At 43.7% G+C, this 19,331-nt stretch overlaps 1 protein-coding gene across 7 annotated transcripts in view; it reads right to left on the reverse strand.

Annotated features, from left to right (window-relative positions):
* Positions 1–19,331, reverse strand: part of znf536 (zinc finger protein 536) — a 322,643-nt gene that overhangs the window by 155,320 nt on the left and 147,992 nt on the right. For all 7 annotated transcript variants that reach the window (XM_079554661.1, XM_079554656.1, XM_079554657.1 and 4 more), the window contains exon 5: positions 13,040–15,297. In XM_079554661.1, the coding sequence (XP_079410787.1) occupies positions 13,040–15,296 (2,257 nt within the window). In that variant the 5' untranslated portion in view covers position 15,297. The remainder of the gene's footprint in view (positions 1–13,039; positions 15,298–19,331) is intronic.

Genomic DNA, 19,331 nt, shown 5'->3' on the forward strand with positions numbered 1-19,331 from the left:
CGGCTAACAGCGAATGATAATGACCTCCCAAATCTGCTCTCCGCTCCACAACAATAGGGTGCTCAGTCGCCTGGAAAATTGTGTTCATCAGCTAGCTCTGCTCACTTACTAATTGACATTGCCAAATATTTTAAGAACAATTGGAATGTGGCAGGGCGAGAGGGCAGAAAAGACGGGAAGGGGGAAGAAAAAAAAAAAAAAAAAGCTTAGAGATCTTAATCCTCGGACTTAATTCCTCCCGTAGTGTTTTAGTTTTTTTTTTTTTTTTTTTCTCCTTCTAGTGGAGCCGTGTTTTAGCGATGAAGAGATAGCAAACGAGTAAGAGGGGAAGAGAGGCGGCATTTCTCATGTGGCTTTCTGCTCACTGTCAGCGCCCTGATGTTGACACAAAAGCCTTTTTATGTGACCTGTCAGAAGGGTTAAGAGGAGGCGATGGAGCGGGGAGGGTTGAAGGGTGAGAGGAGGGGGTGGGGGGCAGAGGATGACGGAGCAGCGGAGGCGGCGAGAAAAAAAAAAAAAAACGGCAAAAGAACGCGGGGTGGATGAGGAGGAGAAAAGGCAGATTCCACAGTCATGGTATCACATGTCTGGCCCTCCATTTTTAATGAGGCAAAGGTCAATGTATTCTCTTGCTCTTTCACGCGCAGGACGAACCCCAATCATGCCCAAGTTAACTTGTTCAAACAGAGCACTAACCCCCCCCTCCGCTCCCTCCCGTTTCGCCGACTCTCGCCCTCCCTCCGCCGGCCGTGAACCCCCGAAAGCCAATCCAACGTCGACTTCACTGCACTTGCCTTTTCCGCCACTGCCTTGAAATTTGTCAATAGCTTGCTTGCCTATAAGACTTTGTAGAGGATAAAAAAAACTTAGCAGTGGCTAAAATTGATACAATCATTGGGAAAACTTTCACCATGTATTGAAATTAAGTTGCGGAAGTTGCGGAATGCACTTTTTTGTGCCCCTTTTTAGCACTAAAAATGGCCCAAATGTTACGAAATCAAACCGTGTCTGCTCTCAATGCATCTAAATTTCTTGGGATAGTTTTATTGCAATCTATTCTGAATGGAAAGCACTAATCATTCAATAGAAAGTTACAGAATTCTTCTTGATTTTTGCTTTTTGGACTCCTTAGCCTTGGTACTGGTGTGTAATTTAAAAAAAAAGCATCCCTACTCTTGGAGACATTACTTAAAGGAACAGGCCAACTTTTTTCCATACTGAGATATGTTCTTACCTGAGCTTAGACGAGTTGATGCGTACCTGTCTGGTCTTTGTGCGTGCGCTCAGTCACGCACAACGACCAAAGATGTTGTTAGCATTTGACCTCTCCCAGTATATTCCTATGGCTCCAAACGGGGTGAAGTTCCACGGGCACGCACAAAGACCAGACAGGTACGCATCAACTCGTCTAAGCTCAGGTAAGAACATATCTCAGTATGGAAAAATGGTGGCCTATTCCTTTAATGTACTGTAGTTATAATCAACACCAGCAGAGGGGGCTCAAAGGGCCTCTGTTGCTAGAGGAAGTGAATCAAATAGAAAGAATGATTGACCTTAGAGGCAGGCAAATATGCTAATCCATGGACAACATTAGGGAGGATCCACTGGTGAGCTGGTGAGCAATTACAGTAGTACGGATCTTTCCTAATTTTTCCATTACACTTGCTTTTTGATCCAGCACACTGGCGTCGAATTGGTCTGGAGTCTGGGGGTTCGTGCCCCCCTTACTGATCTGAAGATCCCCTGGGGTCCCCTACTACCAATAATAACTCACCTTTTTTCAGAATAAGCGGTTTTGCACTTTGTAAAAGGTTCATTCTGTCTTCTTTGATGAAACTATGACTATTTGACAGAAAGGTTTGTTTACCTGCTTTACTAGTTTCGATCACTTCCTTCTGAGGAAGATCACAGGAAGTAAACAAACCTTTCTGTCTTACCAAAAGAACAAACAGTCATAAGTGGCTTTGCAGCTTAAAAATACATACAAATATAACTATAGTGTTGACTTTGGTATCAAAATACTGATCTTAAAGCGGTACATTTTAAACTCTTTCAAACTCCAATTATTGTCATTGTTATTATTTGGTAGGAAAGCATTAAGGGCCCCCTAACAGAGCCTATGAGGCCACCCAGACCCTATACTTTGGCAAGCAGTCTGCTAATCTGTGCAGGGAAAATAGCTTGGCCACAGAATCACAGAATCAGAACAAGTGTCTGGACTTTTATCTCCGAGTGTGGGCTAGCAGAAGAGGGTCACGCATGAAACAAACATCATCAATAACAGGTTTGGTTAAAGTTTTGCATGATATCGACGCTTTGACTATACTTATCCCCAAATAACACTCTTTGATGCCCCGCCCACCCCCCCTCCGCTGCCCTGACCCTAAACGCCTTACCCAACCATCCTCTTCCATCCATTTGCATTCCCCTGACCACAGCCCTGCCTCATTTCACAGGAATCCACAGCATTGACGGAGGCAGACAGCTGTCAGCAGACACAGAAAAGGAACTTGGCATTCTCCCGCCTGGCCCCCCACCACCACCGCCACCCCCTCCCGCCGGCCCTCGATCGCTCCATCTGAACCCTCTCCTAAGTACACATAAACAACCACCGCAACTTTTACAGGCCTTTTTCCCCCCGGCTTCCTTCATGTGCAAACTTACGCCAGCCTGCTCCAAACAACATAGTCATCGCAGGCGCCCACTTCCAAGAAATTCATGTTTGATGGGAATATGTGCAAAGACAACGGTTTTACAAAAGCAGAAACAAAGGGGCAAGAGAAATAAATACCATGCACATGTTGACAACGCACAGATTTCGCTCACGACATCAAACAAGTGTTTCAAATCCATAATCCGACGTTGTTGTTTGATCGCTTGACAAATTAGTGATGCGTGTGGCTTGGACGCAGACACGACAGGACATGGCTTTAACTTTTTTTTTCTTTTTTTTTTAGGGAAACTGCACCTGAATTCTGAAGTCAAGATGCGAATAAACAACAAAGTCGACCGCTCAACCGCTAACGGACATTTCAAAGCAAACTTGTCACTTTGAGCTACAGAATTTCCACCACTTAAAACCATCTACGCGCAGGTTGCGGGTGCTCTGAAGACCGACATTTGCAAAATTTGGGAGAACATAACAAACGTCACACCTTTAAGCCAGATGATTCCGACAGATTGTGCGTGAAATACTTCCGTAAACCGTCATTTCTATGTGCATCTTAAAGGTTGCCACTTGAAACCGCACTCTCCAGTGTGTCTTGACTCCGATGCTAATTTTACGTCTCTCTTTTTAAGCCTTTCTCCTCTACAATTCCAATCTTCTTTTTTTTTTTTGTTGCATTTCAAAACTCAACGTAAAGCCTCCCGCAAAAGACAAGTCACCTTCGCTCCCTTTCCGACTTTAAGCAATGACACCGGAGCAGATAGCTTGTTGATGTATTAGGAATATTAATATGCAAACAGTCTACCTGACGGAGTACGGCAGCCTTCTGTTGTGGAAAGATAAATATTATGTTTTAATTATAAAAACATAAAACAGAAAAAGAGAGAAGGGATGAAGGTGATGGGAAGGGAAGCATGCAAAACAGGGGCTGGTTCCAGGAGAAAGTCGAAGAGAGGATCGCAATGTGGGACTTTTCGGAGCTTTTAAACACACTTTGATTCTGTTGCACCGGCTGTCATCACGGGGGGGCCCTTCTTCTCTTAAAAGTGTCAGTCTCTCATTTTACTAACCCATAATCCGACCCAAAGGTACACAATATTGGTTTTAAAAATGTTTTCAGCCTGTTTAGACTTAATTTTGTCCAGTTTTGCCTACTTTGATTCTGATTTGATTGGAGTGGTTATAGGCCAGGTGGTACTTGGAAGGTCAATTGTTTTACGAGGCGATACTTGGTCTGAAGAACTGCGGATTTGAATCATTTCAGTACTAGGATGGCTGTGTTGCTGTGTTGTATTGTATTGTTTTGTTTGTGTTGTCTTCATGGGACCTAGAGTCTTATAAATAAATAAAGATGAGAAGATGATCCGACATTCTCTATAAACAATCAGATCAGTGGTTACAAAAGTGGGTCATGGAACCGTTTTCAGTGGGTCACAAGCTTTTCCCCCAAAAGCTTTTCTATAATAATCACTGAAAAAGTATAGAAACACCACCTGTGTCTGACAAACGCTCTGCTTCAGAGTTGTTCTTATCATAATTTTGGCTTTTAAAGCTTTTTAATGATTAATAACAATGATTTGTGGAGGAAAAGTACCATATTTTACATTATATATAATAGGTTACATTTATTTGGGTGGCGGGTTGTCATCTAAGGGTGATAGATATTCAGTTGCGAAACATAGCTATGCATCATAAAGGAACAGGCCACTGTTTTTACATACTGGGATATGTTCTTGCCTGAGCTTAGACGAGTTGATACGTACCTGTCTGGTCTTTGTGCATGCCCTCAGTCACACAAAGCGACTAAAAATGTAGTTAGCATTTGGCCTCTCACAATGTATTCCTATAGCTCCAAACGGGGTGAAGCTAGAAGTGGCCGAGTTCTTCCACGGGCACACACAAAGACCAGACAGGTACGTATCAACTCGTCTAAACTCAGGTAAGAACATAGCTCAGTATGGAAAAACAGTGGCCTGTTCCTTTAAAATCCAGTAGTTTTGTTTTATCATTGGATTTATAATTGAACTACCTGGATGTCGTTTCATACATAACAACTAGTTTATTTAGCCGTTCATTTTTTGTCCTGTACAGTGTGACCATGTGCTGCCTCCTTACTGCGGTGCTGTTTTTTACCCCAGTTTGCAAACTGCATTTGCTGTCAACAATGCACTTAATGCCCTGCAATTAAAGCTGATGATGAACATTTAGATTTTCCATACATTGTTCTAAGTTATACAACATAAAATGCCAGTGTCGATAGATAAAAAATAAAAAAAAGGGCTATGGTTAATGCAGGAAACGCTCAGCTGTGTTTTGGCAAAGCGCAGATAGATAGGGTGCTTCAATACTGTTTACTAAGGAATGCATTGCCCTGTCATCTTTCACTCCGCTGCGCCGTCTGTGGCATTTTCTCATCTCCCCGGTCTCTCAACAGTGCATTTTTCCCCCTCTTTTCTTTTCGTGCCGGGGCTTCATAACCGACCGAGGGATCCTAACGCGATCATTAGGACATATAAAACGGGACTGATAAATGTTTCATAAGAGACAAAGCTAGCCGCTGATAGCCACCCAGGAATACCGCGGAGCGCGAACGCCGGGAGGCCTCGAGGTTCTTTTTCCTCGATCAAAGGCACTTCCTCGCAAGACAATCGGAATTCTTGAAAAAATATATAACTAAAAATGGGCCTTGGCTAATTCCCGCCATGGGTAATATTTACAAATTGAGTCTGAAAGAGAGCGAGAGAGGCGAGGGGTGGGTGCGGGGGGGTGTTGGAGAGGAAGGAAGAAGAAGAAAAAAAAAAAAAGGGGACGAGCGAAATCAAATGAACAGAGGAGAGAAAGAAAGAACACAGAAATAAATTGGTCTTTTATATTGTGCAAGCGTGTACAAAAATACTAAGTCTGCATTTATCCGCGACGTGTCAATCAGCGGCGCACACTGACAATTAGTGCATTTGAATGGAACTTTTTATCGTTTTAGCAGACACCAGAGTCCTGACCTACTGTACGGGAAAATACGGCGAGGCGAGGGAAAAAGGGGTGGGGGTGGGGGGGGTGAGAGAACGAATGTGCCCGAAAAACACAATGACTGTCTATTTAAGTTTGGTGACACATAAAAAATAGAGATATGACATGCCAGGCTCCGGAGGATGAGCGGCGGCGGTGGTGGTGGTGGTGGGGAAGGGGTAGGCAGGAGCAGGTTTTGTAACCAGTCAGTTGGGTGATTATAGAGGGGAGAAGAATGGGCCGAATAGGGGGGAAGTGGAAGAGCAAACGGATGTCAATTACAAAAGCAAGAGTAATTTATGCAGAAGAGAGAGAGACATCGGTGGAGAGAGAGAGTGCGAGGCGTGCAGTATACGTTGTGTTTTACGCCGCGCGGTGGGATGTGTCACGAGGCGTTTGAATCGAAGTGGCTGTTTTGAGCAACATACAGTATAAGGTCCTCAGCCAACAGTGAAATCTTCCTCTGTGTTCATGGGTTCTTGTATCATTTCTAAAACTATTCAAATCAAATATTTAAAGGGCACTCTTCAAGCTTAATTAACTTTTTGCAGCTTTTACTACGGATGAAGCTGCTCCCCACAAAAGAGCTGTCACGGCCTACATAAACATACCAAGAGTTTTGTGTTTGGGATGCTCAGTCCCACCTGTTGATGTCACAAGGTGTTGTCAAGTAAAGACAGTTTCACCCTGACCTTCTGATTATCTCAGCAATCAAACTGCATTGACTACAGAATATACATTTCGAGACAAAAACAAGCTTAAAGGATCAGGCCACCGTTTTTCCATACTGAGATATGTTCTTACCTGAGCTGAGACGAGTTGATGCGAACCTGTCTGGTCTTTGTGCGTGCGCTCAGTCACGCAAAAAGAGCAAAGATGTTGTTAGCATTTGGCCTCTCCTAGCACATTCCTATAGCTCCAAATGGGGGTGAAGTTGGAAGCCACCATGCTCTTCCACGGGCACGCACAAAAACCAGACAGGTACGTATCAACTCGTCTAAGCTCAGGTAAGAACATATCACAGTGTGGAAGAACTGTGTGCCCTCAGTCATGCAAAACGACCAAAGATGTTGCTAGCATTTGGCCTCTCCTAGTTTATTCCTATAGCTCCAAACGGGGGTGAAGTTAGAAGCGACCAAGCTCTTCTATGGGCACCGACAAAGACCAGACAGGTACATATCAACTCATCTAAGCTCAGGTAAGAACATATCTCAGTATGGAAAAATGGTGGCCTGTTCCTTTAAGATGTCAATGAAGACTTCCTGGACGAATGAGAGCCAGGAAGTCAAATTTCGCAGGTCTTTCTGTTTGTGTGTTTGAAGATGTTTCTCTTTTTTTTCAAACAGTAAAAAAACTTCTCCCTACAGCAATCCTGGCCTCTGGTATTTTCGATATAGCATGATAACTGCACGTGTTTCAGCATTCACTGATACTTCTATTGGATCTGGAGGCACGTCCATGCTCGCCGGCGTTCATAACCTGTTGAAAACGGCGCCGGCGGAGTGACTCGTTAATAGCCTCTCGGATCAGGTTTGTCACCCTGCGTTTTGCGGATCTCGTTTGGCGCCACTTTATTTCTTAATGACATAGTAATTACAAGTGTAACAGTTTGTCCGCATGTGTAATTACGCCCCCATCGTAACGACGCAATTAGATGAATATCCGCGCTTTATAACCTTAGGCGGCAAGTCGGCAAATCCAATTTCAATTTGTATGGAGTGAGCATTTTGCCTGCTTGTTTGAGCCGCGGTAAAGACCCAAGGATATACAGGCTAATCCCCGCCATGTTAAACGCTCTTCCTCCTCGCTTTTTTTTTTTTTTTTTTTTTTTCTTTAAATAAATGTAGACAAGGGGGGATTCTCAGTAGAGACTGAAAAGAGAGAAAGCCAGAGGGAGAGCCCTTTACAACCGGGAGCAGAGGTAGGAGTGGGTTTAAGCAGACTAGTATGTATTCCTTTAGGCCTTACACGCGTGTGAGCAAAACCTCTTTCTACACAATTAGTAACATTTGTATATGTAAGCATTGACTAGAGGGGCATGACTGGTGCCAAACGATCACTTAAGCTATTTTAAATGTATGTTTGTCTTGTTTTCTGTGATGCGTATGTAAATGTCAGGACGCTTACAGTAATGAGTTTGATAAAGCTCTAAATTGAGATGCATGAATGTAACATAGATACATACATTTTTTTTCTTCTCTAAGTCAAATGAGTATGAGGTTGACTGTACCACTAAGTAATGAATATGGAACTGTGTCTTCTTTGTTTTTTCTTTCTCTCAGCCTGACGGTGGTGCATGCAACACTCTGGTTAGAAAACTTGCAAACAGCCCGTTTATAGAGCCTTTCAAGTGGGGACCTTTTGTGTGAGATCTATGCAATGTGTGAGTACATCAGAATGTAGAGCACACTCTTTCTGCTGTACAGTATACTGTCTTGCTCTGTTGAGATGTGATTGTCAAAATTCCCTGACGTTTTTCAATACTGTGTCACTGTTTGGACCAGTCAGTCGGTTTAGCGGATACCACACTTTTGAGTGTGTGTGTGAATTTGTTGGAATTTTCTGTCTTCCTTGTAAAGGGTGTTGCTGATTATGTTGAAAGTTAAATCTAATAGACAAACAATTCAAAAGAAATGATCGCGAATATTCATACATTCTTGTATTTTTGCTTCGGTACAATCAAAACACCTTTGCTTTTGAAAAATAATGTTCAAAGATGATTCAGTTTCACTTATTTTTAAATTTGAAATAATTCCAAGCACCCCCTGCTATGTCCTCACTCACCCCCGGGGGTCCCTGTACCCATGTTTGGAAAACTGTTCAAAAGGAATAAGGGTGCGCTAATGGGATATAAGGAGCACTCTTTTCATATTAGTGAATTCTGAAAGGTAACTCACTTATTCTATCAAAAGTGATTGAGCGCTTGATTCAACTGAACATGTCTTTGATTAAAAACACACACACACACAAAAATCAACTTATTTCGCCGATTTCAACAAACAAATTACCTGCTACGGCTGCACACTCAGTATTCGTGCCCCGGGATCACAATATCAAACAGAAAAAGCGCCGGATTTAGCTCGCACCTATTTAAAAAAAAACGGAATCCTGCGAACCCAAAAGTGTGCGCCGTGATTTCATTTGCTCCGATCACAACACTGTAACGCGCGACAATGGCGGGTTGATCTGAGGATAGCAAACAAAAAGACAGATGACGGCGCGCATAAATGTAATTATCTCTTTGTTTTCGCTCCAAAAAAGAATAAGGAACATGCTCAAGGTTAGCCGCCGAGCTACGCTATAATAAGAGAGGTCTGTGGAGGACATCGCTGACACAGGGCTGCCCATTTTCCCCCCATCTCTTTGCGTTTTTTTTTTCTTCTTTTTCCCCACCCTATTTTTTTTTTTTTTTTTTGTGCGTGTTTTTCTTTCTCTTTCTCTCACTCATCGCTTTTAAACAAGTGCCGTCTCAAAGACAAAAGCGGCGGACTTGACCTTCTTTCACGGTTGAGATGTTATTGTTGATTACTATAATTTAAGTTTAACTCAGAATCGCCGTGGGTAGGTGGCATGGCAGAGCGGGAGGTGCGTGTGCGCGGGTAACACACATGCTCACGCTTTTGGTAGAATTGCTATCTTTTTCAGCAAGAGAGAGAGAGAGAGAGAGAGTGGAAGAGGAAGAGAAAGAAAGAGAGTTGTGATATTAAGATAAAAACAATGGTACAGTAGCCACATCCTGTAAGCTAGAGAAGGCGTGCACACTTTTATAAAGCCTATAGCACGGCATACGCTCGCGAAAGATAAACCAAAGACGCACAAGAAAATAAGCAGGCAGAACTCCGGCACCTTTTCTCTGCATGATATTCAAACACATTTTTCTCACACATCAAAGCTTTCTAATTTGAGAGTCCCTGAGCTCCCAATGAAAATCACTGCGTCTAAGTTGTGAAGAAAAGACAAGTTTTTTTTTTTTCCTTCCTTTCTTCATCGTTGCTACTTGATGAAAAAAAAACAAAAAAAAACAGGAAGTAGCAAAGAAACAAGCATATTGAAGATTCATTTTCGTATCTGTTTACTTCTCACTTCTTCTTTTTTTTCTTTTTTGTCACAAAAACCGCAACTCAGTCGGTACGAGAGCTGCACGGCGTCTAATTATTTGGTGCAATTTGTCAGATCAAAAAAACTGTCTTCTAAAGATTGTTTGCAGAGATTTGGGCAGTGGGATGGGTATGAGTACGATATTAAAATGAAAGACACTTAAGCTGTTTCAAATGTGTAGGAAGAAGATGCTTTGGGAACGTTCTCACAGAAGACAGACATGTTGTTTATTTCAGCTTAATGTAGTTCATTTTCAGACTGGATGCATTCGGCGGGTGTGGGTGCTACTTTAAGTGTAGATATTGCCCCCATAGAAGGAGAGGAAACAATTGTTATTATTCGTTTTGAGGAAAAGAGCCTTGTGATTTTTCATATAAAGATAAAGAAAAAAGTCTGTTCCATGTAATAATAAAACAGACTATTGTGCAGATTGGCCTTTTTTTTCCCCAGGTGAAAGCTGGCATGTTCAGAGACAAATCAATGTGTTACTTGCAATGTCTCCCCTTTAACTATACTATACCTTGGTAACCAAATCTTTTTTAGTGAAGTAAAATGTATCTCATCTATAAAGTGGCAGCTTAAGACTGTAGCATTCATACATTTAAAGTAGAAGAAGAACATACAACAAGTGGCTGTGGCATGTATAACAAAGCAGTTACTTTGTATCTGATATTCTCCTTTTACTGCCAATTTGTTCCACATATCACAGGATGAGGTTGAAAAAAAGACTATCCATTCCTTACTTCTGACACATCTGTCCTTGAGGGGGATATCCTTGACTTTGCTCATAAACAGTTACTCAAGAAGTTGCAATAAACCGCCAATACAGGTTTTTTTTTGTGTGTGCGTGTGCATGGTTTCACTTGAGAAAATGCCATCTGGTGAAAGGTGGATACTAATGTGCTCAGTCCTTATTAGAATTGATGATAGCTTGAATATAACTTCATTCCCTAACTCTGGAGCTATAAATTAAGTCGAAATTTGCAGTTTTAATAATAATTTCAACGCAAGAGTTCTCTGCACACTCACTGTCAAAAACTCAATCAACAACTCATCTTTCTTAACACGGGGTTGCATTAGAGCCATGCTATAGGAAGACGGATACCCCATGCAGACTACATGCAGCAAGATAGACTCCCAACACTGTGAAAAGACAATTTAGACATATTTTTCACCGAGTGTTGTTGTTTTTAATCCTTCCCTCCTTCCTTTAAAGACATCGCCTCGGGGAGAGGATTTAACCACTTACAGCTAAATCAAACACGCCTCATTATACTTTGCTAACATTTGCTTTAAAAAAAAAAGAAAGAAAAAAAACCCATTGCTTTTTTTTTATTTGTCTCTGATTATTTTAACCCTCTTATTTCTCTCCCTTAGTATTTATTAAACTGGGTGTTAACACAGCACTTCTGAAGTTGTTGAAACGCCACAAGCTGTACTCATCAGATTCAAAGCGCTTAAGTCAAAAGAGACATAGAGAGAGAGGAGGGGGGAGAGAGAGATGGAGAGAGGCCGAAAGAAAGAAAGAAGGAAAAAGAGAGCTGGAGAGAAAGAAGCAGTGAGAGAGGGAGTGAGAAAGACAGACATTAAGAGAGAGAGAGAGGGGGGAGAGGGAGATGAAGAGAGACAAACAGACATGGAGAGGGAGAAAGACGTGCAAAGCAGAGAGAGAAAACGAGAATGCAAGGGGGGAGAGAAACCGCGATGGAGAGAGAAATAAAGAGACAAACAGAGAGGGGGAGAAAGGATGGAGAAAGGCAGACAGGCAGAGAGAGAATGAGGGAAAGAGAGACAGAGGGGGGAGAGAGAAAGAGGGAAAGTTGCAGCATTAAAATTCAGAAGATAATTACATCCGCTACACCCCCACCCTGTTGAGAAAGTGTTATGTTTAATAGTCTCTATAAAGAAAATAGGTTTTTATCTCGTTCTCATTTTCATTAATTCCTAATTGGGGTGGGGGGTTGTCTGTTATTATTTCTTAGATTAAAATAAACATAGCCCGTCCTATGTTCAAACCCATCGCACTACACGGGCACGATAAGGACTTCATGCCTCTGTGAATAAATAAACAATCCCGTCTCCACTGGTGGAATTAAGTTGCTTACCGCCTTAAGCTAAGCCACTGATTTATATTTATATTATTTATATATTTTCCCCCCCCTCCCTTCTCTCAAAAGACTTAAAAGCACATAGCCGCTTTGGCAAATGAAGTTCGCCGATTTCTCGTTTTTGACCTGCTTTATATGTATATCTTTAATTAGTGTCTTGTTTAGCTTAAACCGGCTGATTATCGCGCAGTCGTGACCCAATTACGGCTCGCGCTTCTTAACGCCGGCGCGGTGCCCTGAGGAGCCAGCGAAAGTTACCTTTAAAAACTTGTGTAATCATTAGCAACGAGCCTCCCTTAATCCCACTAAACATATACTTATCTAGCCCCAGCCGGCCCCCGTGTTTGCCGGGGAGAGAGAGGGAGAGGGAGGTGGGGGGTGGGGGGGGGGGGCGCGGCTGTCTTCTCCAACGCGTTTATTAAAGGCATTTATTAATCACTCTGCTTAAAAATGAGTCGGTCCCTGCGCTCCTAGTCTTTACTCATGTTCCGGGGGGGACGTAAGCCGGCTAACCTGCAATGTGGAATGCGATGCCAAAACAGGTATCTTTGAGCGAGACTTGAGGTTTTTCCGTTTAATTTGATAAGGCTCAAGAGTGGTATGGGAATTGGTGTTTTCTTTACTTACAATTTAGAGGGTAACTTTGGGAGAAAATCATATGTGTAATTGAAAAAAAAAAAAAATGGGACAACTATTCAAAGATATAAGTATGAATATTCGCTTGAGTCCAGGGGCGGGTCTAAGGGGTGGCCAGGGGGTAGTAGGCCACCCCTGGATTCTGACCAATATAACAAATATGGAAATTTCCTTGAATAAGCATGAATTTGTGTATGCAAGGTAACCAGTGTGTAGAAATTTAGTTTGAATTTATGCATTCAAATGCATTTTAAAGCTTGGCCAAAGTCAAAACTCTGGGCCACCCTAACTGGGCCACCCCACTCTGGTCCACTCGACAAAAATCCTAGTAGGGGAAATGGCCTGAAACCCAATTCCATAGACAGTTGCATTATTAATTAAAAAATGCAGTAATTCCCAATATAACCAATATGTTACTGCAATGGATCATGATTTTATGGATTTGTGACTTAATATAAAAACAAGACAGAAAGGTTTAGTGATAGAGAAAAGTTCTATAGAAATGTAATATTGACTTTCTTACCTGAGGATGGGGAAGATGGGTGTGGGCTGTCGTCCTGGACGCTGCCTGTCTGCGAGTGTGCCCCTCCCATGGCGCTCTCCTCAGTCACGTTGGACGAGCCAGGGGTGGTGGAGCGGCTGATGGACTGGGACTCCGGGTCGCTGGCGGACCCGCGGCGCTCCTCCAGGGCCTCCTCCATGCTCCTCCGGTCCTTGCCGTGGATGCGCGAGTGGACAATCATCTGGTGGTAGGTGCGGAAGACGCGGCCGCAGTCAGGGCACTCAGAGGGCTTCTCCTTCATGTTGGAGATGCCAAAGTCCATGTTGGGACCTCCTAAACCGGTGAGGCCTGCAGGTGCCTCCCCAACGCCGTGGTGGGGCAAAAGATCACGGTGACCGTCAAAGCCCCGTCCATCTTCCTTCATTGACATCAGAGCGCCAGTGCCGAGCTTGGAGCCCTGCAAGGCTTCAGAGAGTTTGTGTTTGGAGCTATCAGTGGAAGTCATCATGGAATAGTCGAGCTTGTCTTTAGAATAGGGTGTCATGGAACCACCGTTCTCATCATCCTGCCCAGTGTGCATTTGGTGCGGAAGCTGCTGCTCCTTTGGCATGAAAGCTCTGTCCATAGCCATGCCACGAGCCATCAACTGCCAGGCCTGATAGTTATTGAGAGAATCCATCTCAGCCACCTTTGCCGCGGCTTGAAGTCGCTCCATGCAGCTGGACTTGAGTGGGGGCACGAGGTTAAGGCACCCCAGAAGTGAACGCTTTTCATTCTCATCCAGACCATGGCCCATGCCGGCTGCCATTGGCCCCAAGAGCTTTCCTAGCATCTCTTTTTCTTTCATAGCGATGCCTGCTTTAGCCAGCATTTGATGCTGTTCACTGAGGCCCTGCTTGTCTGGTGAAAGAAAGCCTCCTTGCAGGCAGGAGATGTAGCGAGAGTACAGGCTAGCATGGGCTTCCTGAGCGAGACTGCTCATGCTGTTGACTGAGGCGATGTCTTGGTCACTGGCCTGCGGGGGCTTGTTCTTGATGGCGAGCTTGTTGAGATGCACCTTCATGTGGTTCTTGAGAAACCATGGCTCCTTGAATCGGCGGCCACAGATCTGACAGCAGTGCTCGAAGGAGTCCTTGTGCTTGCGCATGTGACCCTTGAGGAACCAGGCCTGGCTGAAGACCTGGCCGCACACCTCACAGCGGAATTCTGTGGCGGCCTGTGTTCCACCAGACCCACCGGAGCCCCCGCCCTGTGTGGATTCAGCGGTGATGTGGGCCTTCTCAACGTGACTTATCAGGTCCTCTTCTTGAGAGGCGGCAAATTCACACAGAGTGCATTTGTAGGGCTTGTGCAGTATGCGGATGTGGCGGTCAAGCTCTTCTTTCTTCTTGAATTTGCCTTTGCAGAAGGTGCAGCGGAAACCTGTGGCTGGGTTCAGCTGATCATCCTGGGCACCAGCAGGCTTTGGTGAAGAGGAGGGCTGGGAGAGGGTCTCCGGAGTGCCCATGCCCGACGGTGGGAGCAGGCCACAGGCTGAGCCGAGCTGTGGCTGAAGGGTGGTGCTATTGCTGAGGCCCATGTGAGGTAAGGGGGGAGTGGGGATGATACTGCCACTTCCTCTCATTTGTTTGTCTCGGAGAATGGCCCTTTCCTCCAGCTCATGAAGGAGTCTGTTCTCCTCGCGGACACGGCCGCGGCCCTTGCCTAAGTTGCCCAGTTTGTGGGTGCGGAGATGAATCTTCAGGTTGCCCTTCTGAGCTGCTCGGTGGTCACAGTAGGGGCATTTGAAGGGCTTCTCGCCGGTATGTGTGCGCATGTGCAGGGACAAGATGCTGTTGAACCGGAAGCGTTTGCCACACAGTGGACAAGGATACTTTCTGTTCTTACGGGCATCATCTTCAATATCATTCATTTGGGACATGATACCCAGATTCTGACCATTAAGGAACTGCTGCAGATCAACACGGCCATTTAGCCCACTTAGGGCTGCTGCATCCAGGTCGCGGTTGAGCTGATTGGCCAAAAGTGCCATCTGACTGCTGATCGGTTGATTGGCCAGGGCTGTGTGGTGGGTCTTCTCATCCAGCGGGGTGGCTGCCTTCTCCTCAGGGATAGGCTGTGGGCGGTGCAGGTTGGGGAAAGCGTGGCCTAACTGGGCAGTAAGCTGATGAAGCTTCTGACTGATGGGATAGCGTCCATTTAGAACTGCACTGTTGAGATGGGCTTCTGCATCAGGCACTCCTGATGACACACCAAGGCACAAACTCGAGTCTTCCATCCTGCAACAGCAAGCACACAACAAAAACAAAAGGTTACTGAGTATATGAGATAAACAATCCATTGACAGAAAATATGGAGACAGGTTAGACTGGATGTCTGTAGATTGATGGACTTGAAGGACTATATATCAGGTATTAACAAAACTTACAAAATGTGGCGCCATTTTAGATATAATAATTACTCTGTAAACACGGTGAGCAGTGTATAATTAAGCTACTTGTGCCCATCCTATCTGAATTCCTCCAATTACACGCCTTAATGAAAGGAAGCAACCGCATTGTCAGGGACGCACTGCAATACTACAATTATGATATCAACAATAGCACTTAAAACCAAGGGGTTACTCTGGTAAACACTCTTATCTCGCTGCCATGACACTTGTAACGGTGCAACACTCTCCGAGAGCAAAACTACATTTGATGTGCATCCTAGGTTGATTGATTTTATTTAGTTCTTTATTCTGTGGGGAAACAGGTGCAAGAAATGTGTTTTGTTTGAGCAACAAAGTCAAGTAAAATTTGAGGGACCGGCAGATGTACAAGCCCCACCACACACACACACACACAGCACAAATGTGTAATGAGAAGAGCTTAGCATCTACAAACAAGCTTTCTTTCATATGTGTAACATCAGTGCTTAAATAAAAAGAACAACGGCCTTAATACTGTTCCATCTGCTCTCCAGATGGAGAGGTAAACATGTATGTGCACACTTCCTCTGGCTGCTGGCAGGGGTCAAGTCCACAGAAATAATAACCACAGTTCTGCTTTGGTCAACAAAATATTGTATAATATCTCATTAAGCTGATTAGTATGCTGCCTGGTAACAGTGGCAGGCTCTCTGCTTTAATGCATGATTACAGTGAACAAAAAAAATCGTTTATAGCAGGGCAATATAAATGCATGTGAGGAAGGTGGTTCTCTCTTTAAAGAACTATACTGTGTACCATTTTGTATCAAAGACAGAGAGGGGCAATAGAGTGTCTGTAACGTCTCTTGCCCCTCGTCTTCCTCCCCCAGTGTGTCTTCACTTCTTGGTCAATGTGTCCAGTTCATTTGTTTGCACATTCATTTGACATTTTTCTCTCGTTTCTCTCCCTCTCTCTCTCGTCAGTGGGAAGTTAGTCGACATAAGGAGTGCCTGTTCTTTTAGACCTTGTCCCCTCCAACACACGCTCCATGGTGGATTCTTATCTCTTGGTCATGAATTAGACACTGTAACAAGCTTCCACTTCTGTTTAAAGGAATGTGACACTGGTGGGCTGCCCTTTGAATTTGTCGCAAGTCTCGTAAAGCAGTTGAAGTGAATTCATCTCAAATATAATGGCCATGCTATGTTCACACAGGCACTGACTTACAGTGAGACGTGCCTCAGTCAAAGCCTACTTAAATGTATGGCTTATCTTATGATCTTATTCTCATGTGACTTGAATAATTCTGTCCTCATTTTAATAGAGCTTGATAATAAAAGAGTATACTGTGTACATTTTCGTTTGGAGAAAAGGATAAAACTTTGTGGGACTGCTTGAAATGACGCAAGGTTCTAAATTGTATTTATGTGACAGTAGTTTTATCAGCAGGCGTGCTTATATCGGGAGAGACCTTATTTGAAAAGGCTCTTTTTACAGAGCGGCTGCCTTTTGGAATAGAAATCTGTGATTTAAACTAGGCTGATGAGCTGTTGCTCATTTGGGGAGATAGCAGCTTGCCCTTTTCTTCAATTTGATTTCTGCCTTTATCTTTAACATATAACAAAGGCAGATAGACAATGGAATAATGTGAAATGAACTGACGAATCCAGTTTGTGTTTTTTATAAACGTATCCTGGCTGACGAGCGTATGCAAATGAGGCACATTAATATGCTCGCCTTGCTCCCAAGTCATTTTATATTTTTTTCCCCTGATTAAAAAGGACATTTCTTATGTGACATCCCCCTCTGCTCATATCAACACACAAATGCAGGGGAATTTGAGGGCGGTGTAGTGAACAATGCACACACATCCAACTCCCCACAACAGTTCCACAGCAGAATGTCCTCTAAAAGACACAGGGGGTGTGTTGTCATCAGACGGCTGCCCACAGAAGGCTTAACAAGTCTATCTATTCTGTTATACTGTTAGACTGCTAACATCCGTGCTGTTACCACTGCACTGCCAAATCATATGTACATACAGTACACAAACACCCAAAGACTCGCATTCTAACAAAACGGTAAATTGCTTTCTTACCACTGTTTGGAGAAGTCTTTTTGTCTGTCACGGAGCTCAGTGCGTCTGCCATGCCGGAGTATTGCGAAAACTTGTCTGTGTGGTAGCTATGTGCTGTTACTCGAACCTGTATAACCTTATCATTTCCTGGCATGAACACTCTGCTGTCTCATTAAAAACTATTGGCTCCTCGGATACCTCTAAAACCACAAAGACTTCCTTTAGCATTTTCTCATGAAGCCTCAGCTGTTGTCTTTATCGTTGCCGCTTTTAATATTCAGTAAAGCTCCACGTGCACCCCCATAAACACACAGTAACGCACGCATTCGCACAAGTGAGTCCTCTCTGTTACTCTTAATGCATTTTTCCTCTCCATTCCTATTCTCCTCGAGCCTCAGCTTAATTATAAGTGGTATCTGTAACACAATGGAAATGTATTTCAGTCGGCATTTGAATGTGCTCAGTTCATTTTGGTCTTATCAATATTAGCCTGCATCATAAATGCATAAGGGATTTATATGTGCTGCGCTCTAATTGTAACCTTATAAATTATTAAAGTGTATGAAAGACAGTTTCAATATTAGGGATTGCCACTAATAATAAATTCATAAGGAAAGCTTCTTAAACCCACTGCGCGTTTGGCCTGTTTGCCGCTGAAGTTCCGTGTCGCCAAACTTTGCCCTGACATTTAATACGAGAAAGTCGAGAATCGAAAAGCCATTAGTTGGACTTTCCTTTGTTATTTTGGCGTGTATCGACACCGAACCCATCGACTAATCACAATGCAATAGCTCATTAAGTCCTAATGAACAAATTCATAGCATTAACAAATCAATCATTATTCACAATGCGCTGAATTCCATCATATTTGCCGGCGAATCATTACCGAGATGAAAGGCGCCACCACACAGGCAGCGATCTGATATTGGAAGGGACAATTTGGATATTTACCATATGTTACACGCGCTGAGATTTGAATGCTAAATATTTAGTGATTACACAAGCAGGCAGGGACATCGAGCTGCAATCAAACGCCTTCAGTGTGTTTTTCAAAGTACAAACAGAGCTTCCTCCGTTATTTCAAAGATCAATTACCTCTGGCTAAAAAGAGAGGAAAAAAAAAAAAATGTTTTAGTTTTGGAAGAACAGCCCAAGATATGAGGGGTGTGTGTTTTTTTTTTTTTTTCCTCCTGCCTGGCTCGTGTTTTTGCCTCTATTGCAGGTGGTCTTTGCGAGGCGTCTAATTAATCCAATAAAAAAGCCGCCTTGTTTTGCTTTTCCCCCCTTCACTCCGCCGCTCTTTTGACTTCGATGCATTATTACTTTCTGTAATGAGGCGAAAACACAGTGAACTGCACATGGAAGACAGTCGCGCGATCCCTGCCAGACTCAATCCCGACTCCATCGCATGCCTAGAGCCTCTTGATCAAAACTCATAACTCGGCACTATCAAAAAGAGATGAGGCTTCAAGAATGGATTGTGCTGTTTCTTTTACAAAAAAAAAAATACAAAAAAATAAAGGAGGAGAAAGTATGAGACAGAAGCCTGGCGAAGGGATCACTCGGAGTAACTTTCCTGGCTAATGTTGAGAAGTACTTGGGAAATGTGAGCGGCGGTGGCAATACACAGATGTTTTTCTTTTTTTTTGAGAGAGAGAGAGTGCTGCAGGTTCTGTGTGCTCTGGGCAGCACTTTCGTCGCAAAGCAAGAGGATCCTATAAGGCTCGATTACCGTGCGCCGCATGCTACTGTCATTTATGTGGGGAATTTGCTGGTACACTTCATTTTTGGGTGGATTTTCGCATACAGGAACAGGCCACCGTTTT

This window comes from Gobius niger (assembly GCF_951799975.1).
Source record: "Gobius niger genome assembly, chromosome: 4".
Lineage (NCBI taxonomy): Eukaryota > Metazoa > Chordata > Actinopteri > Gobiiformes > Gobiidae > Gobius > Gobius niger.